Genomic DNA, 19041 nt, shown 5'->3' on the forward strand with positions numbered 1-19041 from the left:
TCCCTCCATCCACCTGTCTATTTGTCTGCATCCATTAAAAAATCACCAAGAATAAATTCTAGGCTCTGGAAACATGTTCTAATGGTGTAGAACAATTTTAACCTCTAGCCTTCATTTGAGTTTGAAGAACAGTCGCTGAATGTGTTTTAGGCAAACAATGGAATGGCCTCAATCATAACTCATTGTTGGATCAACTTAGATTCTTTTCTTCTGAAAAAGTTTGGTCTTACATGTGGCTTGGCTGGATTTTAGCCAAAATATTTATTTTTGGCCAGACATTATACAGAATATGATGCAATGTTTTGAATGTAAACAGCTCTTCCTTCAGATAAAAATAGTTGAATATAAAGAGAGCATTTTTTTCTGTCAATGTGAGTTATAGAGAATGTTCAATCTTGGGTTAGATCAACAGTTGTTTCAATCTTTTCATTACTGTGGTTAGCTTCCATATACCACAATGGATTGTGGGATGGGGTTCAGACACAGAACATTGAACTCACTGGTCATAAAGTCCCTGGCAGTGTAAGCTGTATTATAAATATGCCAACAATTATTGGCTCTGTCTCTTTAGTCAACAGCAGCTACCGGTTTCTAACTTTTGTCCTTGAGATGTACAAAACTGAAATCATTCTGGATGATTTAAAAAAAAATCTATTATGCAATTTGTTGGGGAGTCGGTAAAGTTGCTTATAGCTAAACTTGCTGGTAGCAGGATGGCTCTGTGACTATTTGATGTGAATGGAGCACATTTGGGGCCAGATAAGAATATAATAGCTGTTTACTTTGAGCTTTTAGTTAGAGCAGGGATTATATTGAAAAAGCAACAGCTCTTTGGGTGGCCAAGAAATATCCATCAATCCGATCTGGCGTCCAAAAATGTAAAGATCTATTTCATGAAGCTGTGCAACAGTTACATTTTGTTTTTGAGATTTGCACATTTTATTTGAATTATTAAGTTTAAAACATCTTTCATTGAAAATGCCAATGCCAAAGAAAACATCACAGCATCTCTAACCGCAACAGAATAGATTTGGCAACTGAAATGTTCAAATGGAGTTAGTATGACTTTCCGATTTTTTTTAAAAACACGTTTCATGTCATTTAGGTAAAAGACTATGTCAGTGTGTAAGAGTGAGCCACAGGCATAGACAGGCATGGACTTTAATGCATCACGTCCCTTTGATGTGGCTTTTGACACTAACAGGCACTTTGTTCTGCTTCACAGTGCCTGGAGCCCTGCAAAGAATCCTGGGACCTACAGGAGACTCACTGCCAAAGCAAGTGTGAGGTAAGGTCCGCCCTTGGGCGATTTATTTTAGCTATTGTCAGCTTTGAAGATGATCAAAATGCTGGTTCAATTTGTAGGATTACTGGATTTAAGCGCAATGGCGAGAGGGATATGAAATCGCAGTCTAAAATGGAAGGACAGCACAATGGGTTGAATCACTTGGGACCAATTTCTTCATATAGCCACAGATGTTCAACTAAACGAATGCATTAATTATAGAATTTCTCCAGCCTTGCAGCTTACTATGTAAAGAACTGGTTTTGCAAAGCTTTCAGCAATAGTTCAAAAAATGGTTTTATTTAGAAAAAAAATAAATCACTTCTTTTTATTTCACTTCCAGTCTCTTTTTCCAAAGAAACACTATGAGTGCCTGACCAGCTGTGAGTTTCTCAAATCGATCCAGTCAGCAAAGCAGGGTGACTGTCCCGCTCCGGAGAAGGCCAGTGGCTTCGCTGCTGCCTGTGTTGAAAGCTGCGAGGTCGATGATGAGTGCTCGGGACTGAAGAAATGCTGTTCCAATGGCTGTGGTCATACTTGTCAAATACCACGGAACCTGTTCAGGGGTATGCGCCAGTCTTATATGTTGAAAAATGCTAACTGAAATTTTAAAATGGTTGTGCTGTATATCAAATGTTTCCCAATAATATTGCGTGGTGTAAGGATTATAGTAGCATGGCAGCAGTGTTATCCTTCAACATCTTCTGTCAACAACTGACATTTATATAGCACCTTCAATGTAGTAACAACATCACAGGAAGGCAATCAAACAAAATTTGACATTGACATTAATGATTAACTAAAAGATTGATCTGATTCATCAAAGGAATGAGCATTGTGTGTAATAAAAGAAAGTCTATTCTCCCAGAACTTTAGTTTTTTCCCCCCTTCCTACCTCCTATCTTTCCTTCCCCTCTTTACTTCACCTTGCACTATGAATGTTTCTCACCAGATAGGATAGACGAGTGACATGTTACCAGGCCTCTGATTCTGCCCTTGTGCTAATTACCTGTACTAGAGTGGCTTGGGTTGATTCCTTCCACTTTCCTTCTCTCTCTGGGGAGGCTTCTGTTGTCTCCTCTTTGCACCGTTCCACGATGGCAGGACTGAAACCAGCAACTCATGTGTGGAATTTACAGACACAAGCCCACAACCTGTGGTACATGGTGGGTTCATCAGCCTATTGTGTCACCTGCCATTTAAGGTCATGCTCAAGGATGATGTTACTATCAGGGGATGCTCACCAGATGTTAACCAAGAAAATATGTTAGCTTCAATCATCATACAGATAAAAGCTTTCAGGCAAATATTCAACTCCTGTGCTGAGGTATACAGGTGTGTATTACTAATTCATACACCACGCTGCAGCAGCCAACTAAAGAACTAAGATAATGATGTTTCTAACACGTGTCTAGAATCTTGTGTACTACATGTACATTTTTAAATGTTCATGGGATTTAACAGAGGCTTAATTCTGTGATGTTGCACTCCAGTAAGGAAGTCACGCTCAAAGGGAGCACATGTTGTAGAGAGAGAGAGCAACAACATTGTAGTCCCGATTCTCTGACCCATGCTCGCTATGATCATGGCTCTCTGCTGGGTGTGAGGAATCTCAGAATTAGCCCTCGAGTGTTTAAGGAACTATGCATTGCAACATGTGAGACTGCGGGTAATTTTTTTGTAGGTTGCAAAGCAATCCAGCCATCAATGCACACTTTAATAATGTAGAACAATAGAGGCCTTTGTTGTGGTTAGGAATGGAATACGAAGCTTAGGAATTTAGTAAAATACTTCAGGGAATTAGGCAGCGCTGACTCAGTCTCCATTAGGACATTAAAAATGTGATCTGATAAATTACTAGTAGTAACTGTCAGGACTGAACAATTTTATGTATTACAGTGAAGGAATTTCAAAAATTTAAACTTCAAATTTTATGTACAAAGTAATTAAAGTATCGAACAAAGGCTTCCCTGATGGCTTGTTGCATTTAAAGTGAATAGCTGAGACATATAGAACAGGACTGCTGGTCTAGATTGTTCAGGTGGGCAGCAAGAGTGGGACTACAATTGACCTTAGGGCCAAAGTTCCCATTCATCATCTTTATTTTGTAACCCCTGCTGGAAGTTCATGTGTATGGATATAGGAGAGTAGGTAGAAAACAGTATTAAAAGGAGAAATACATATTCACAGTCTGTACCTTTTCCTATTCAGATTACAGTGTCAAACATAAGGAGAATATGCATGGGGAAAATGTCACAGCATTGTTATACAATATTTTGGAGGCCAGTCAACTCATTAAAAATACCTTTTGTAGTATTTGGAAGAACTAATTTCGCAGAGTATTTAAGATATTTCAAGGGCATTTTTTTGTGATTGAGAGCTGTGTAGAAATCATGGATTAGAAAAGCTGTTTAAATTTCATGGTCGCACTGAAATATAATCATTTATCAACCTGCAGTAGGTAGCAATACTTTTTGCAGATGTAAAACATGGGGCTGGATTTTCATTGAGGAGGCGGGACTACAACTTTCGGGGTTGTAGTCCCGCCTCCATCGAGTTCTAGCCAACCCACGCGATTTAGACTTGATTGACCTTGTTGAGCCTGCCCAGCGGGCTCAGCAGGCCAATTAAGGGCCACCCGGCAACAGGTGATGTCACAGATTGATATTTCATCTGTCAAGACCTTTTGACAGATGAAATATCAGCGTTTGACAGCTGTTTGAAGCTGTCAAATACTGACAATCTGTACTCCAGGTTAATTTCTTCCTCTCAGGATGATTTAGAGATCTCCCCGGAACAGAAAGCTGAATGCTAGAACTTTTGACAGCTCGCGGCCATTCTGCTTTCTGTGCTGGTGAGATGAGGGACTCCCGAGACCTTAAGGAAGGAAGGCTGTAAAGGTAAGTAAAGGTAATTAAACTTCTTTAAACACTTTACACACACCAAACACACTTACCTCTGCACTCATGCACCCATCACTCACCTGAACACCGGACATCTCGACCCCTCCAAGCCCTTCATCCCGACGGCCCGCCTCGCTAACTTGGCGTGGTTTGGAGCCGTCGGGAATCCCACATTTCACCAATGAAAATAGGGATTAGGCTAAAAACTGCCTGTTAACTACCTGTTAACAGGCAGTTAATTGGCACTAATCCTCTTCCCGCCTCGGGGAGGCGGGTCCCAGTGCGGGGCGGGTACCTGCCTCCTTTGAAACTGGCATGGAGGCGGGATGGGGTCGGGACCCCCGACTTCGGGATTTTAACTCCCCACGTGCCTCCAATCCCGCCTCCACGGCCCAATGAAAATCCTGCCCCATTAATTTATTCACTAAATCTTTTTTTTTAAAGTCTTGTGAGATAAAACATTTTTTGGAGCTGTTCCATGTTGATATAATTAACACTGAATGAGAAATTCTCACCACATTTATTATAAGGGAATGCAAGAATGTGAAAATACAAACAATATTCTGAGACTCACCCAGCATTATCTTCCAATTGTAATGACTCATTCCAGTCAAAAGCAGCAATCATTTTAGGTGAAATTTGAGTTGTGAAAGTGTTCTTTAACTGCTTCTGTTCCTGAACCAGTAGCTTTTTCCTCTAGTAGTGATGTGATTTGACCATTGTAATGAATAATTACAAAGATCTCGAGGAGTGTAAAGATGTTATCTGTTAAAGAAAGACTTGCATTTATATAGCGCCTTTCACGACCACCAGACGTCCCAAAGCGCTTTCCAGCCAATTAAGTACTTTCGTGGAGTGTAGTCACTGCTGTAATGTAGGAAACGCGGTAGCCAATTTACACACAGCAAGCTCCCACAAACAGCAATGTGAAGTGATAATGACCAGATCATCTGTTTTAGTGATGTTGGTTGAGGGATAAATATTGGCCTGGACACCAGGGATAGCTCCCCTGCTCTTCTTCAAAATAGTGTCATGGGATCTTTTATGTGCACCTGAGAGAGTAGACGGGGCCTCGGTTCAATGTCTGATCCGAAAGACGTCACCTCTGACAGTGCAGCATTCCCTCAGCACTGCACTGGAGTGTCAGCCTAGATTTTTGTACTCAAGTCTCTGGAGTGGAACTTGAACCCACAATCTTCTGACTCAGAGGCAAGGATGCTACCAACTGAGCCACAGCTGACACATCAGTTCCATTGGGGGGAATTTTTCGTGGGTCAGCGGGCGCGTTCGGTGGCGGGTCAGGTGGGAAAATGTTTTTTTTGACAGCGTGTCAGGACCCTGCTGTCAACCCGCCAGCACGTGCCTTTCCCAAATGTCGGGTCTGTCAATGCTGAACAGACCCAACACGCAGCGGCGGGGGAGGCAATTCAGGTCATTATGACCTTGTTAACAGACCATTAAGAAGTATTTTGAGCTGACCTTTACATTTTACGAGGTTGCTCACGGGGTCTACGCTGCTCGAGGATCACGTCAGTTAAGCAGGTCAGGAGTTGTATGACCATGGAATCATCTCATTACTTGACAGCTGCAAATGTGCTATAAAAGCTCCCATCTCACATCTGTTCACTTTCCAAGCTCAGAAGCTGTTGCTTACTGCGTTTGGAAGACAGATTGAGCTTTATGTAGGTTGCAAGTGTTTGGAGTAAACTCTCTATCAGTGTCACCTCATTTGAACAACCTCTTTCACCAATGACAGATCGCTTCTATCATCTCAAGTTCACCTGCTATCTATTACATCAGCATCGGTGCCCTTGAAACTATCTCACCTTTGTCCTCAGAATCCCACCAAGATCAGCCCCAATACCAGCAGCACCAGGCACACCAGCAGCACTAACAACAATACAAATCTTCTCCGCAATCAACTGATGCTACACAGGACACAGGGCATCAGCACCTACCCACATAGCTGCCTGGGAGGCCAGGGATGGCCTCACCATGGCCAGATTTACTTCACTTGACACTGTACACCCTGGCTGCCAGATGATGCACCAGGTTGGCACCACCCCACACCAGCACCATAAAGCATCCCTACAATGCCCAAGCCATTCCTTTCACACTCATGACCATTGCGCGGGATACCGTTATGTCTCACCATTCACTGTAAATCACTAAGCCACTTCTAAAGGTGCACACAAATCTCTCCAAGAACACAAAGTGTTCAAAATAAAGATTTAATTGTTTGACACCACATTAACAGAAACTTTACATGAACATTGCATAAAACACTCAAGTGCCTACCTTTGTGTGTTGTTAGTTGGTATGATTGGACGAGGATGAGGGTGAGTGTGAGGGGTGGCTAGTGAGATGGGGAAGTGATAATGTAAATGGAGAAGGGTGGGTGGAGGTGCAAGGTAAGTTGGTGTGAGTAAGGTTGTGCAGGAGTAGGGTAGGGAAGGCAGGGTGATAGGGATGTGATGAGTGGCACAGCAGGATGAGGTTGAGTGTGGCTTTGCAGTAACGTTTCGTGATCTATTAAGATCATTGAAAGGTTTGTGGCACTGCACCCAGGCCCTCCTGATGACATCCTTGCTTGTGCCCTCTTGTGCAATGTGCAACCAGGCTGCTTTGGTCTCCTGGGTGGTCTATTCGCCCATTGGAAGGGAAGAGACCTCCCTGTGTGCTGTGACTCCCTCCATAAGCATATGGAGGGAGCCATGGGAGAGCCTGGGTGCAGCCGTGCGCCTCCGTGCAGTCATTGTCAGTGTTTGCAGCACCTCAGTGCTGTAGAACACTGACAGCAGAAATGTCAAAATAAATTTGCACATGGTCCCTTTAAGGAAACCGACTGATGACGCATCATCAAATGACATCAGACCCGTTTCCTTCAATTGGCCTGGGAAACACGCTGGGCGGATAATCAGGGGAAAATAATTCTCGACAGCGGGCTGGAGACTGCAGGGGGGTTAGGACCCGCCACCGACGTCACTCGCCCTGGACCCACCGAGGTTGGTAACATCCAGCCCATTGTTACAGTGAATAATATGAAACCTAATAAAACAGCAACAGCAACTTGCATTTATATAGTGCTTGTAATGCAGGAAAATGTCCCACGGTGCTTTGTAAAAGTGTAATCAGACAAAAATTGACACTGAACTAAAGAAGGAAAGCGGGGTGACTAAAAGCTTGATCACAGGTTTTAAGTGTCCTGGCCAATATTATACCTCAAACATCACTAAAAGATTATCTGGTCATTATCTCATTGCTGTTTGTGGGACCTTGCTGTACGTAAATAAGCTGTCACGTTCCCCTACATTACAACAGTGATTGCCCTTCAAAAAGTACTTCATTGGCTGTGAAGCGCATGAGGACCTCCTGAAGTCAGGAAGGGTGCTATATAAATGCAGGGGCTGGGTCTTGTGGATAATATAAGCTCGGATAGGGCATGAGATAGGAGAGACACTAGAGAAAGGCTCGGGCAGGCGGGAACCTTGGGGGAAATTTGGCCTGGTGGGCGACTAGAAGGGGGATGTGGTAGAGGCAGCTGAATGATTGGTGTCAATCTTAGGAGTTGTATCGAAAGAAAAATAACTTGCAATTATATAGTGGCATATCACAATATTACACCACAGGATGTCTAAAAGTGCTTCATATATGATGAATTACTTTGAAGTGCGTTCACTGTCAATACGTAGGTGAACTTCCTTGTACACAGCAAGGTTCCACAAACAACATAAGATAGATGATCAGCGAATCTGTCTTTTGGTGATGTTGATTGAGAGAACACTGCTGGCCAGGACACCAGGACAGCTGCCTGTCTACTTTGAATAGTGCCATGAGATCTTTAGCATAGACCTGAACAGGCAGACAAGGGCATCTGTTTAGTGGTACTTTTATGTCCAGCTACACTATACTTTTGTGAGCAGTGTTGCACTACTTTTATTTGCAAAACTGTTTCTAAAAGGAGGGTCAGTCCCCTGACACCATTCAGAACTGATGGGAATGCTTCAAAATGATGCCACCCACAAGTTGTGGTCCCACAGCTCTACAAGCATTTGCTTTCTGCAGCCGGCATCTCCTTAGGGCTGTCACAGTGTGACTAGTACAATAGTACAGCACTTTAACCTTGTGACTGTAAGCTGTTGCATCTGGGTTTGTTTCCAAGCTTACAACACTAGCTAAATGTCAATATACAATAATGACATATTCATAAAACATCAATCAGAATTTTCTTTGGATAGGATTTTGCGGTACTATGTTTGCACTGTTTTTATTGTACACTCTTTGAGGGAGGGCAGGGGATGAAGAAGAGCATGGTAGAGCTGCACAATTATAAAGTGTTGTCGTGTGCAAAGTTCAAAGAATAAAAGCTGAACCTATTAGGCTTTCTTTCTGATTTATGCTGTCTATGTCTGTGGCTAAGATTTTTATATGTATTTTTAAAACCCACAAAGTCAAAGTGGAGGTTATTTTCACAGAATCACAGAAACCCCACAGTGCAGATAGAGGCCATTTCAGCCCTTCGAGCCTGCACCGATACATATCCCACCCGATCCCCATAACCCCTACACCAACACATATCCCACCCTATCCCTGTAACCCCATGTATTTAATCCCCCTAACACTAAGGGTCAATTTATCATAGCCAATCAACCTAACCCGCACATCTTTGGACTGTGGGAGGAAACCGGAGCACCCGGAGGAAACCCACGCAAACACGGGGAGAATGTGCAAACTCCACACAGACAATCACCCGAGGCTGGATTCGAACCCGGGTCCCTGGCGCTGTGAGGCAACAGTGCTAACCACTATGCCACCGCACTTTGGGTTTCCATTATATTTGATAATTTAAATTATCCTGGGCTGATTATTACAGAAATTGAAGAAGTAAATCATATTTTAAGTGCTATGGAGTTGCACTGCAAGCAGGAAATATTTGTACACCTGTGAGAACTTGGAGGTGACCTTGTTTGAAACCACACTAATGAGATTAGAATAGTACTGGGATGCTACTCTGCATCTTTAGAAGCATTTTTATGAAGACACTAGCAAAACACTGATACCTTTTTGATCAAAAAATTGAATGTGTCATGGAAATAAACTAAGGTGAGGAAACAAAATACTTCCAAAAAATGAAATGGAGCAATATTAGACAATAGAAGATTTGACACTTGCATTTCTCCCATCCAAGTCAGTGCCTTTCCACATCTGACTCCTCTAGATTGATGGTGACTGACAATTCTATCAGTTTTGACTTCATTCTCCTGCAGTTAAAAATATCTCTCATGTCGCTAAATTCACCTGCTGTCTCTATTTCTCTGCTAACCTTGGTAACGTTTGAACTATATGTCAAGCAAAATTGAATCCATCATCTCTATAACTTCCTATGCTGTTGAAATTACCATTTTCAGCAAATTGGGTTCTTACTATTAGCAATGGTTCTGCTGCTTCTCTTCTACCGATCAGGCCAGCACTAATCCCAAGTCCTTTGACGTCCTGAATCAACAACAACAGCAACTTACATTTCCATGGTCTATATCATGTACAAGAAAATACTTCAGTGTGCATTATATGGTCTTGAGCAACTTGTCATTCAACCTACTCCCATTTCTAATTGCCCTGTTAATTCAACAAATCTCCATGGCCTCCTACTCACTCCAAATTCTAACTGTTAAGACTTTAACTATCTCTTCACTGCTTAGCTCTGCTGACAATGTCTCATATCTACCTATGGAAGAATACCTCGCAACAAATTATTCCCTGTAAGGGCTTGTTTGGCTCGAAACGATGTATTTCCCAGCACTATTAGAGTTGCTGCTGAAGCAGAATGGGTGTTGTAGAGTTGGTTGACAATTTAGAATCATGCACACTATTTCTAAGTGTTCTCTAATTTCAGCCCATATTATGGGCTCGAGACAGGAATTTTCAGAATTTGTGCTCCCAGCGGGGAGTCTCGGCTGCAGCAGCGCATTTTGTAAATTGGAGCGCATGGGACCTATGATTTTTCTACCAGTGAGGCTCTCCACTGGGAGCACAGTCAGAAAATTAGCCCGTTGAAATTTACCCACAACCCAGGAACAACTAACTGGCGTATCGTTTCCAGTCTTATATTTTTCCATTTCTTGCCACCCACCAGTCTTTTAGGACAATTCCCATCCCCAAATACTTTTGGAAAATTATGGTTCGTGCCTTCACTATCTCCTTTCCACCCTCTTTCACTATTCTGAGATTCATACCACATGGGGATGGTGACATTTCTAATGTTAGTCCCATTAACTCTTCTAATACAATTTGTTTTAAATATTTGTCTTATTAGTGGCTATTCGACATATTCCTGAGAACTGCACAAACTGAGGAAAAATACTCACTAAGCATCTCTGCCATTCCCGTATAAGTTGCCCTCCTTCATCTCATGTGATCCTATCCCCTTTTCAACTATTATTTCTAGTCCTTATGGTACTGAGGCCAATTGTAGTATTCCATCTGCTGAGCCAGTTGCAATCAGCTAACTACACAATACAGGAATGAAACTTTTGGCTTTCTGGTCTGCATGGCTTGGTACTGCACTGTGTGGTGTCTTTATCCATTGGCTCAACAGGAGATTCACACTGCTTTTAATTTAATAATAGTGTAGCTATAATGAACAAAAAAATCACAGCTGTGTTTTCGAATCTAGCCTTGGGATCCAAAGTTGCAGATTGGAGTTCACAGAGCCAATGATATAGGCAATGGTGTTGTACTCCTTGTGATTCCAAAGAATCTCTGGCCACAATTAAATACAGGAGAGATCTTGGGCTGGATTTTCATTGAGAAGTTGGGTAGGAGGCGGGACTACAACTTTCGGGGTTGTAGTCCCGCCTTCATCGAGTTCTAGCCAACCCATGCGATTTAGACTTGATTGACCTTGTTGAGCCCACCCAGTGGGCTCAGCAGGCCAATTAAGGGCCACCCGGCAACAGGTGACGTCACAGATTGACATTTCATCTGTCAAGACCTTTTGACAGATGAAATATCAGCGTTCGACAGCTGTTTGAAGCTGTCAAACACTGACAATCTGTACTAAAAGTTAATTCCTTCCTCTCAGGATGAATTAGAGATCTCCCCATAAGTAAAGGTATGTAAAACTTATTTAAACACTTTACACACACCAAACACACTTACCTTTGCACTCATGCACCCATCACTCACCTGAACACCGGACATCTCAAGCCCTTCATCCCGACGGTTCGCCTCCTCTAACTTGGCGTGGTTTGGAGCCGTCGGGAATCTCATATTTCAACATTAAAAATAGGGATTAGGCTAAAAACTGCCTGTTAACTACCTGTTAACAGGCAGTTAATTGGCACTAATCCCCTTCCCGCCTCGGGGAGGTGGGTCCCAGTGCGGGGTGGGCACCCGCCTCCTTTGAAACTGGCATGGAGGCGGGTTGGGTGCGGGATGGGGTCGGGACCCCCGATTTTGGGATTTTTAACCCCCTGCACGCCTCCAATCCCGCCTCCACGGCCCAATGAAAATCCTGCCCCTTATGTTACCTCCAATGAAAGAACTAAACAAATTCTAGTAAAAAAGCAGAAGTGCTGCATATCACGTGTAAATTGCAGTTTCATTGCACATTGTAATTAAACTTGTTTTCTGCAGCCTACGATTCAGGTTGACAGGAAGGCCAACATGATAAAGATCACCTTCAGGCAGTTAGGTTGCTTGAAGTACAGTTTATAATTCTAAGTGAACTGAACACTAAAGTCTGTCACAAATAATAAAAATAAACTATGATGAGCCAGAATATAAAACCATATCACCTGCTTTTCAACTGAAAGTGCTAGTCATTCCTTGTGTGCATTATAAGCCCCACACTTAGCTGCTTATATGTTTGATATTTATTCTGGAGAAATATTGTGCTAGTATATCCTTTAAAGGTTCTGATTGTAGTGTACAAGTCACACTGTCATGCATGGCTTTATATTCTCTATAAGGGTGAAACTTATATACTACTGTGACTTATGGAGTGAAATTGTTCTCTGTTTTAGAGGTAATGGTTGGGCTAAGTATGAATTCATGTGTAATAATTTGGTGTATTTGCTTTAACAAAATATTAGTGCATTGTTGCTGACACTTCCGAAAATTCCTCCTCGGACCGAACTAGATTAATACAATTCAATGCATAGACCCTGGGTTAACTTTTTATTAGCTTGTTAAGGGCTTATTAAGTACCAATTAAAGGCAAACTGCAAATATTCCCATACTTGCCTTTCAACCCACATCTTATTAATAGTCTCCACTGTAAGGTGCTAAGGCAACGGAAAGCGTCAGCAGAAGAGCAGAGTAGGAGATGTAAAGATCAATTCAGCTGTTTCAGGCCACACAACACTATAAATGCATTAACAAGCCTCAATTTGTTGGGTATGTTGGAGAGGATGAGTAGCAACCGGTGGCGAGGAAAGTCTGAGGAGGCCCACCTGGATCCATTACCATGCAGGGTACCATGCAGGGTATCTTCCTCCAGTGATAGAGATACCTCAACTTCATCAAGGACCAATCTGTGAAGAAACCAAGACACAGCAGGGAAGTCATGGGTGAACTGTTGTATCTCTTGCAACCATACCTGCAATCACAGAATAATATCAGCACTGTGTTATGAGTAATACATTGGTGAATATATTAAAATCATCCAACATGCAGCAGTGACAGGAGAGGCTGATGATGTGGTTCTGAGGGTACATGCACAATTGACTTCAACCTTGTGACCTTGCCTCCTTGTACCCATGCAACATTTCATGGCAATCATCACTTGATGAACATCCAGATGGTATGTGACCATCCCTAAGTCATTAATGGATGAGTTACAAAGAGTGACCACAACACCCATATTTTAAGGGAATCATGAGTTGCCCACTTATTCCCTTAGAAATTATTCCAGGATTGTTAACTCTTCAGGGATATGGGGTTACTTGCCCTAGTTGAGGATCATGGCATGATTATGCAATTCTCCACAACCCCTAACACAATGCTTACAACAAGCACATTTAAGAGACAGGGACATCATTGACAAGACATTTGGGGCTAGATTTTCGTGGAGCCGTCAGGCGGGGTTTCAGGCGTGTGGGGGGGGAAATCCCGAATTTGGGGGTCCCGACACCATCCCACCCAAAACCCCGCCCCACGTAACTTTCAGGGGCGGCGGGTACCCGCCCCGCACTGGGACCCGCCGAAACCAGGCGGGAAGGGATTAGTGCCAATTTTTTAGCCTAATCCCTATTTTGAGGGGTTTCGTGTGGGTTTCCCGACGGCTCCAAACCACGCCAGGTTAGAGCAGGCGGGCCGTCGGGTTGAAGGAGTTGGAGGGGTCACGATGTTGGTGCTCAGGTGAGTGATGGGTGCATGAGTGTAAAGGTAAGTGTGTTTGGTGTGTCTAAAGTGTGTAAAGAACTTTTACTTACCTGTACTTACCTTAACAGCCTTTCTTCCTGTAGGTGTCGGGAGCCCATCACTCAGCCGGCACTTAAAGCTGAACGGCTGCGATCTGTCAAAAGTGACAGCCTTCAGCTTTTAGTGCCGGTGAGAGTTCTAACTGAGTCTGTGTGGAAGGACTCATGTTAGAACTCAGAGTGTCAGTGTTTCACAGCTTCAAACAGCTGTAAAACACTGATATTTCATCTGTCAAGAAGTCTTGACAGATGAAATTTCAGTCTGTGACGTCACCTGTTGCCGGGTGGCCCTTAATTGGCCTGCTGAGCCCGCTGGGCGGGCTCAACAAGGTCAATCAAGGGAAAATCGCGCTGATTGGCTGGACATCGAAGTAGGCGGGTCAAAAACCCAAAAGGGGAAGTCCCGCCTTCTTCCCGACAGGTTCGGGAAAATCTACCCCTTGGTGTACTCAGATACTCACCAGAGAAAGTTAGCAAAATGCTATTGCTGCACAACATATTACTGAAAGAGGCATATCCATGTTTCAGGAAGATAAGCAGCTACAAACCATGCACAGCAAGTGGAAGAGGAGCCCAAGGCATGACTTAAGGAAGAGGAGAAAAGAGCTAGCAAAGGATCAACAGCTACTGTATGAAAGAGCATGGTTTCGCCCAACTGTGTACCAAACATTTGTAGCACCGTGCGAGGAACTGTTGTATGCATTCATGGTTCTGAAGTATTCTTCATTTCACAATTAACTGTGAGGTCTGAAGCATGAAGTGACTCAGCAGGGACTGTAGCAAAGCTATGCCTCTGCCCAGCAACATCCAGCCCTTCCTCAGCCACCATCTGTGCTCTTTCCACAACTGTGAAAAGGAAATTAGCTATTGCTTCCTCATCTGTGTGTCCCTGGGCAGGTGTGAGCTTCATGTGGCGATCATACTGAGTGCTGTGATGAGGCTTGCTGCTCCTGGGGCTGGGATATAACGAAGAATCAATGCACATAGTTAGACACGTTACAGACAGTACATAGCACCTTTCAGTGTTTTTACACATGCTGAAATACATTTGCAAAGAGAAGGCGTGCAATTATACAGTAATTGTACAAACCTGGCATATATTTCCATCCTCCAGCTTGTACAAGTTCATCTAACCCCTTTAGCTTGTTTAGATTGTCACCAGTGTCTACTTATAGACATGACATCATGATATATGGTAGGCCACCTTTACTCATGCTCATTGACATATGGAAACTTTTCTTCAAGTCAGACACCTTCTAGATATTCTCTACGATTCTACTTATGCTTGCTTATCATGTTTCATTATGTGGACATTGGTGGCTTTCCCCTCTACTGCATATAGACTATTTCAGTGTGTCCTACTAATTATTATAATCATTATATCTTCATCCTCCAGCCCTATGGGCCAACATGCGCTCTCCACGTTCCTGACTGTGATATCCTATGTACACCTCTGCCAGTTCTACCATTGAGTGCAGAGCCTTCAATCATCTGGGACTTTCTCCCTAAACCTCCTTGTCTTTTTAACTCTCTCCCAACCTTCAAAAGTCTCCTCAATACTGACCTCTTTAAACATGCTGTTGGTCAATTCTTCTACTGCTTGGAAGTGTGAAGTGCCTCAGAATATTAAGGGTGCTATATAAATGCACGTTGTTGTGCTGTTTAACTAGTTCAGCAGTATTTTTATAGATATTTTTCAATTGACCACTCAGTTATGCTACTAACAGACCCAAGTTTCTTAGGGTACAGTTGGGCATTCGTGCAGGTGTGTTAAAAAAAGGGTAATGATTTTAACTCTCATTTAATGCACTACCTGGATCTTGAGTAGTTTCCCTCCGAAGGAGAGTTGTATGAAAAGCTCAGCTACAAAGTAAAAAAAAAATGGAGATCTTTTTGTTGTCACTCTTTGTTTTTTATTTTCTCTGTATTCATTTATATGTCTTTGTCTTTCTCTCTATATGTACCTGAATATTTTCTGCATCGCTACCTGTGTACTTTAACTGCTCTAATGATGACCTCCTATTGTACCCTCTGGTCAGGTGTCCCACTGAAGCCCAGAAAGGAATTAAGTTTTGCAGAGTTACAACCTGGAAATCTGGAGATCAAATGGTCGTCGAAGTTCAACATTTCTGTTGAACCAGTTATCTACGTGATGCATCGAAGATGGAACTATGGCATCCATCCCAGCGAAGACGATGCTTCCAACTGGCAAACAGTAGCACAGGTCAGCAATTAGAAGATTGCACTCAAATAGCCCCAAACTCTGCTTAAACATTTCAATTGACCCAGCATCCATAGCCTTTTGGGGGAGCGAGTTCCAGATTTCCACTACCCTTTGTGTGAAAAGGTGCTTCCTAATTTCACTCCTAAATGGCCGAGCTCTAATTTTGAGATTTTGCCCTCTTGTTGTCGATTCCCTCACCAGTGCAAATCATTTCTTTCTACCTACTCTATTGAAACCCTTAATCATTTTAAATACCTTGATTAGATCACCCCTCAACCTTCTAAACTTGAGGGAATACAAGCCATGTTTATACAACCGTGATAATTGAACCCTTTAAGCCCCAGCATCATTCTAGTGAATCTGTGCTGTGCCCCCTTCAAGGCCAGTATCTCTTTCCTGAGGTTTGGTGAATGCAAAACTCCAGCTGTGGGTCTGGCCAAGGCTCCGTACAACTGAAGCATCACTTCGTGAATTCTTCACTTTTAAATTCCAACCCCTGGAGATAAAGGCCAACATTGCATTAGTCTTTTTGTGCACTTTTTGTACCTGTACACGAGCTTGAAGTCCACCATGGTTAACTAACGCAATACTCCTGTGAAGTCAAGTTTTTCTCCTCTGATTGAACCCAGCCACAGCAGGCACAAAAACTTTATCTGCCTAGCTGGAATATTTTGCATAGTGGTGTTGCGCGGGATGACAGCTCTGGGCAACCTGACTATGCAACAGAGACTGTAACATGGTATCTGTGCAGGCACCACAGGTGTGATTTCATTCAATCTGTAACTTGCTGTCCCAAAATATTAAAGAGTTGCATTATGTATGTTAGTGAATTGCAAGCACACGGATTGTATCTGCCATTTGATTTCTCTTACTGCTGGTCAATGACTCTGTTCAAGTAGAACCAGTTACCCTGTGTTTTGTTGTGATGTTTTATGATTGTTCTTGGTTTACCAGATTAGGGAAACTGCACTGTTATTTCAGTCAAAACTGTGAAGAGAAACTTTGCAGCAGTAAATGCACTATTCAGCTGACTATGAGATGGAGCATTTTTTCCACAAGCTTGGTGGGGGGGACGGGGGGCAATCAACAAACTGACCTCTGTTAATCTAAAAGCTCGTGAAAAATGGTGCCAATTAGCAGTCAGCTAATTGGAAAGTGTCCTGTTTACCTCAACGTGTAGTTTAATGAGTGTAATCAGTTTACCGATTGTAAACATTCCCAAAGGGATAGTGAGCGATTTTTATTTTAAAGTGCAGAATACTATTACATGCAAAGACGTATGCCCGCACTTTCGTGACAATGCACACAGCAGCACTTTCCTGGAGCCTGCTTCTAGTGAAACCGTATCAGCAGCCTTTGAGAACTTGCAGCTTGTGAGTTTAAGGAAATATATGTATGTATGTATTGCAGTGACATCTACTTTCTTTACTGGCGAATGCCCTTTACTGGCGAATGTTATGATTCTATTATCAACAATCTTCAGTGTTAAAAATCGATTTTTTTTAAAAATAAATTTTTTTTCCAGCCTTTGCCCGGGCTTCGATTTTAACTGTGGGCAGGGCTGAGTAACTGCTGCTGCAGCATGTTTCTGCCCAACTCTACTTCACTAGTTGCCTATGTGAGAGAGAGAGAAAGTGAGAGAAACACAGAGACAGACAGGTTTGAGAGGCAGCTCTGTTTTCACCTCTGAAATTCAAGGACGAGGCCTGTTAATCTATTAGTGCCAGCAAGCATCTTGATTGACACTTTATTGCATTTAGTCTTTCATAGCTTGCTATTGTAATGTGATATTTTAAAAAAACCACAGAGGTTCTCCCTATGGCACTGTGGTTAAATACATTGCCTGGTGCCCTCTGAGTCTCAGTTTAGTGCCTGTTCTTCACTGAGATTGCTTATCTCAGTCGTTACGACACTGAAGGCACTATAATTGGTTTCAGCATCCCTGGACTAGAGAGGGAAAAAGTCAAGGTTTTTGCTTCTAATCACTATCAAGTGACACTAGAAAGAGTCTGCACATTGAGTGAGGATAGGATTGGGTTTGGGCGCCCTGCCCTCCACTGTCAATTACATAAGAATATAAGAAATAGGAGCAGGAGTAGGCCATTCGGCCCCTTGAGCCTGCTCCGCCATTCAATAAGATCATGGCTGATCTTCTACCTCATCTCCACCTTCCCGCCCGATCTCCATATCCCTTGATTCCCTTAATATCCAAAAATCTATCGATCTCTGTCTTGAATATACTCAACGACTGAGCCTCCAAGGCCCTCTGGGGTAGAGAATTCCAAAAATTCACCACCCTGTGAGTGAAGAAATTTCTCCTCATCTCAGTCCTGAATGGCCGACCCCTTATTCTGAGACTGTGACCCCTGGTTCTAGACTCCCCAGCATCTACCCTGTCAAGCCCTTTAAGAATTTTATGTTTCAATGAGATCATCTCTTATTAGTCTGCTGACCCTCAATACCCAGCTATAATGCGTTCTTGGGAGGTTCTCAACGCTTGTGGAACCACACTGCAGTATAAATGCCTTAGATAGGGCAGTACGGGAGAAATTAGGAAAAAATAGCACAAGTCCAGTGTGTCAGTGCCAGGTATATTGAGAAGTGCTAGAAGTCAGTGTCATTCACAACAAAGTTTCGAAGTGGTGCCCACAGATATACCTCATGCACAGATAGATGTAGTGCTTGTCGGTATTGATTTGATTCAAATTGATAGTTTGAATTTCTTAAAACTATTTAAACAAAAAAAAACATTTTTATGCCACCAGACCACAGAAGAGCGAGTTCAGCTGCCTGACATCCGACCCAGTAGGTGGTATCAGTTTCGAGTTGCTGCCGTTAATGTACACGGCACCAGGGGATTCACCGCTCCCAGCAAACACTTCCGCTCCTCAAAAGGTTTGTACGACTCCTTACATCTCACACCAGCCTAGGGTTTGGCCAAGGATAAGAGCTGCCTTCATCATTCACCACCCCCCCCCCACCACTTTGCTGTAACTTAAAAGTCCTGAAGCAGGTGGATTTTCCCAGATTTAGCAAAGTGTCTGAAATAACTGTGGTTTCTGCGGCGGATATAGTTAGTAGTCTAGCCAGAATGGAGCATTCTTTTCAACTGTGCTCATAATCCTCGGTAAATCTACAGTATACAATGAAAACCACTTGATCCCATTATTGTCTTTATGAATGGCACTGTTAAACATTAACCTTTAG

General features: G+C 42.9%; 1 protein-coding gene across 2 annotated transcripts in view; it reads left to right on the plus strand.

Moving 5' to 3' along the window:
* Nucleotides 1–19041, plus strand: part of anos1 (anosmin 1) — a 308406-nt gene that overhangs the window by 244066 nt on the left and 45299 nt on the right. For both annotated transcript variants that reach the window (XM_085999449.1, XM_085999450.1), the window contains exons 3-6: nucleotides 1226–1288; nucleotides 1629–1851; nucleotides 15650–15834; nucleotides 18600–18729. In XM_085999449.1, coding sequence (XP_085855575.1) covers nucleotides 1226–1288; nucleotides 1629–1851; nucleotides 15650–15834; nucleotides 18600–18729 — 601 coding nt within the window. The remainder of the gene's footprint in view (nucleotides 1–1225; nucleotides 1289–1628; nucleotides 1852–15649; nucleotides 15835–18599; nucleotides 18730–19041) is intronic.

Source organism: Somniosus microcephalus, chromosome 10 (genome assembly GCF_052327205.1).
Source record: "Somniosus microcephalus isolate GS21.2 chromosome 10, FLI_Smic_1.0, whole genome shotgun sequence".
Lineage (NCBI taxonomy): Eukaryota > Metazoa > Chordata > Chondrichthyes > Squaliformes > Somniosidae > Somniosus > Somniosus microcephalus.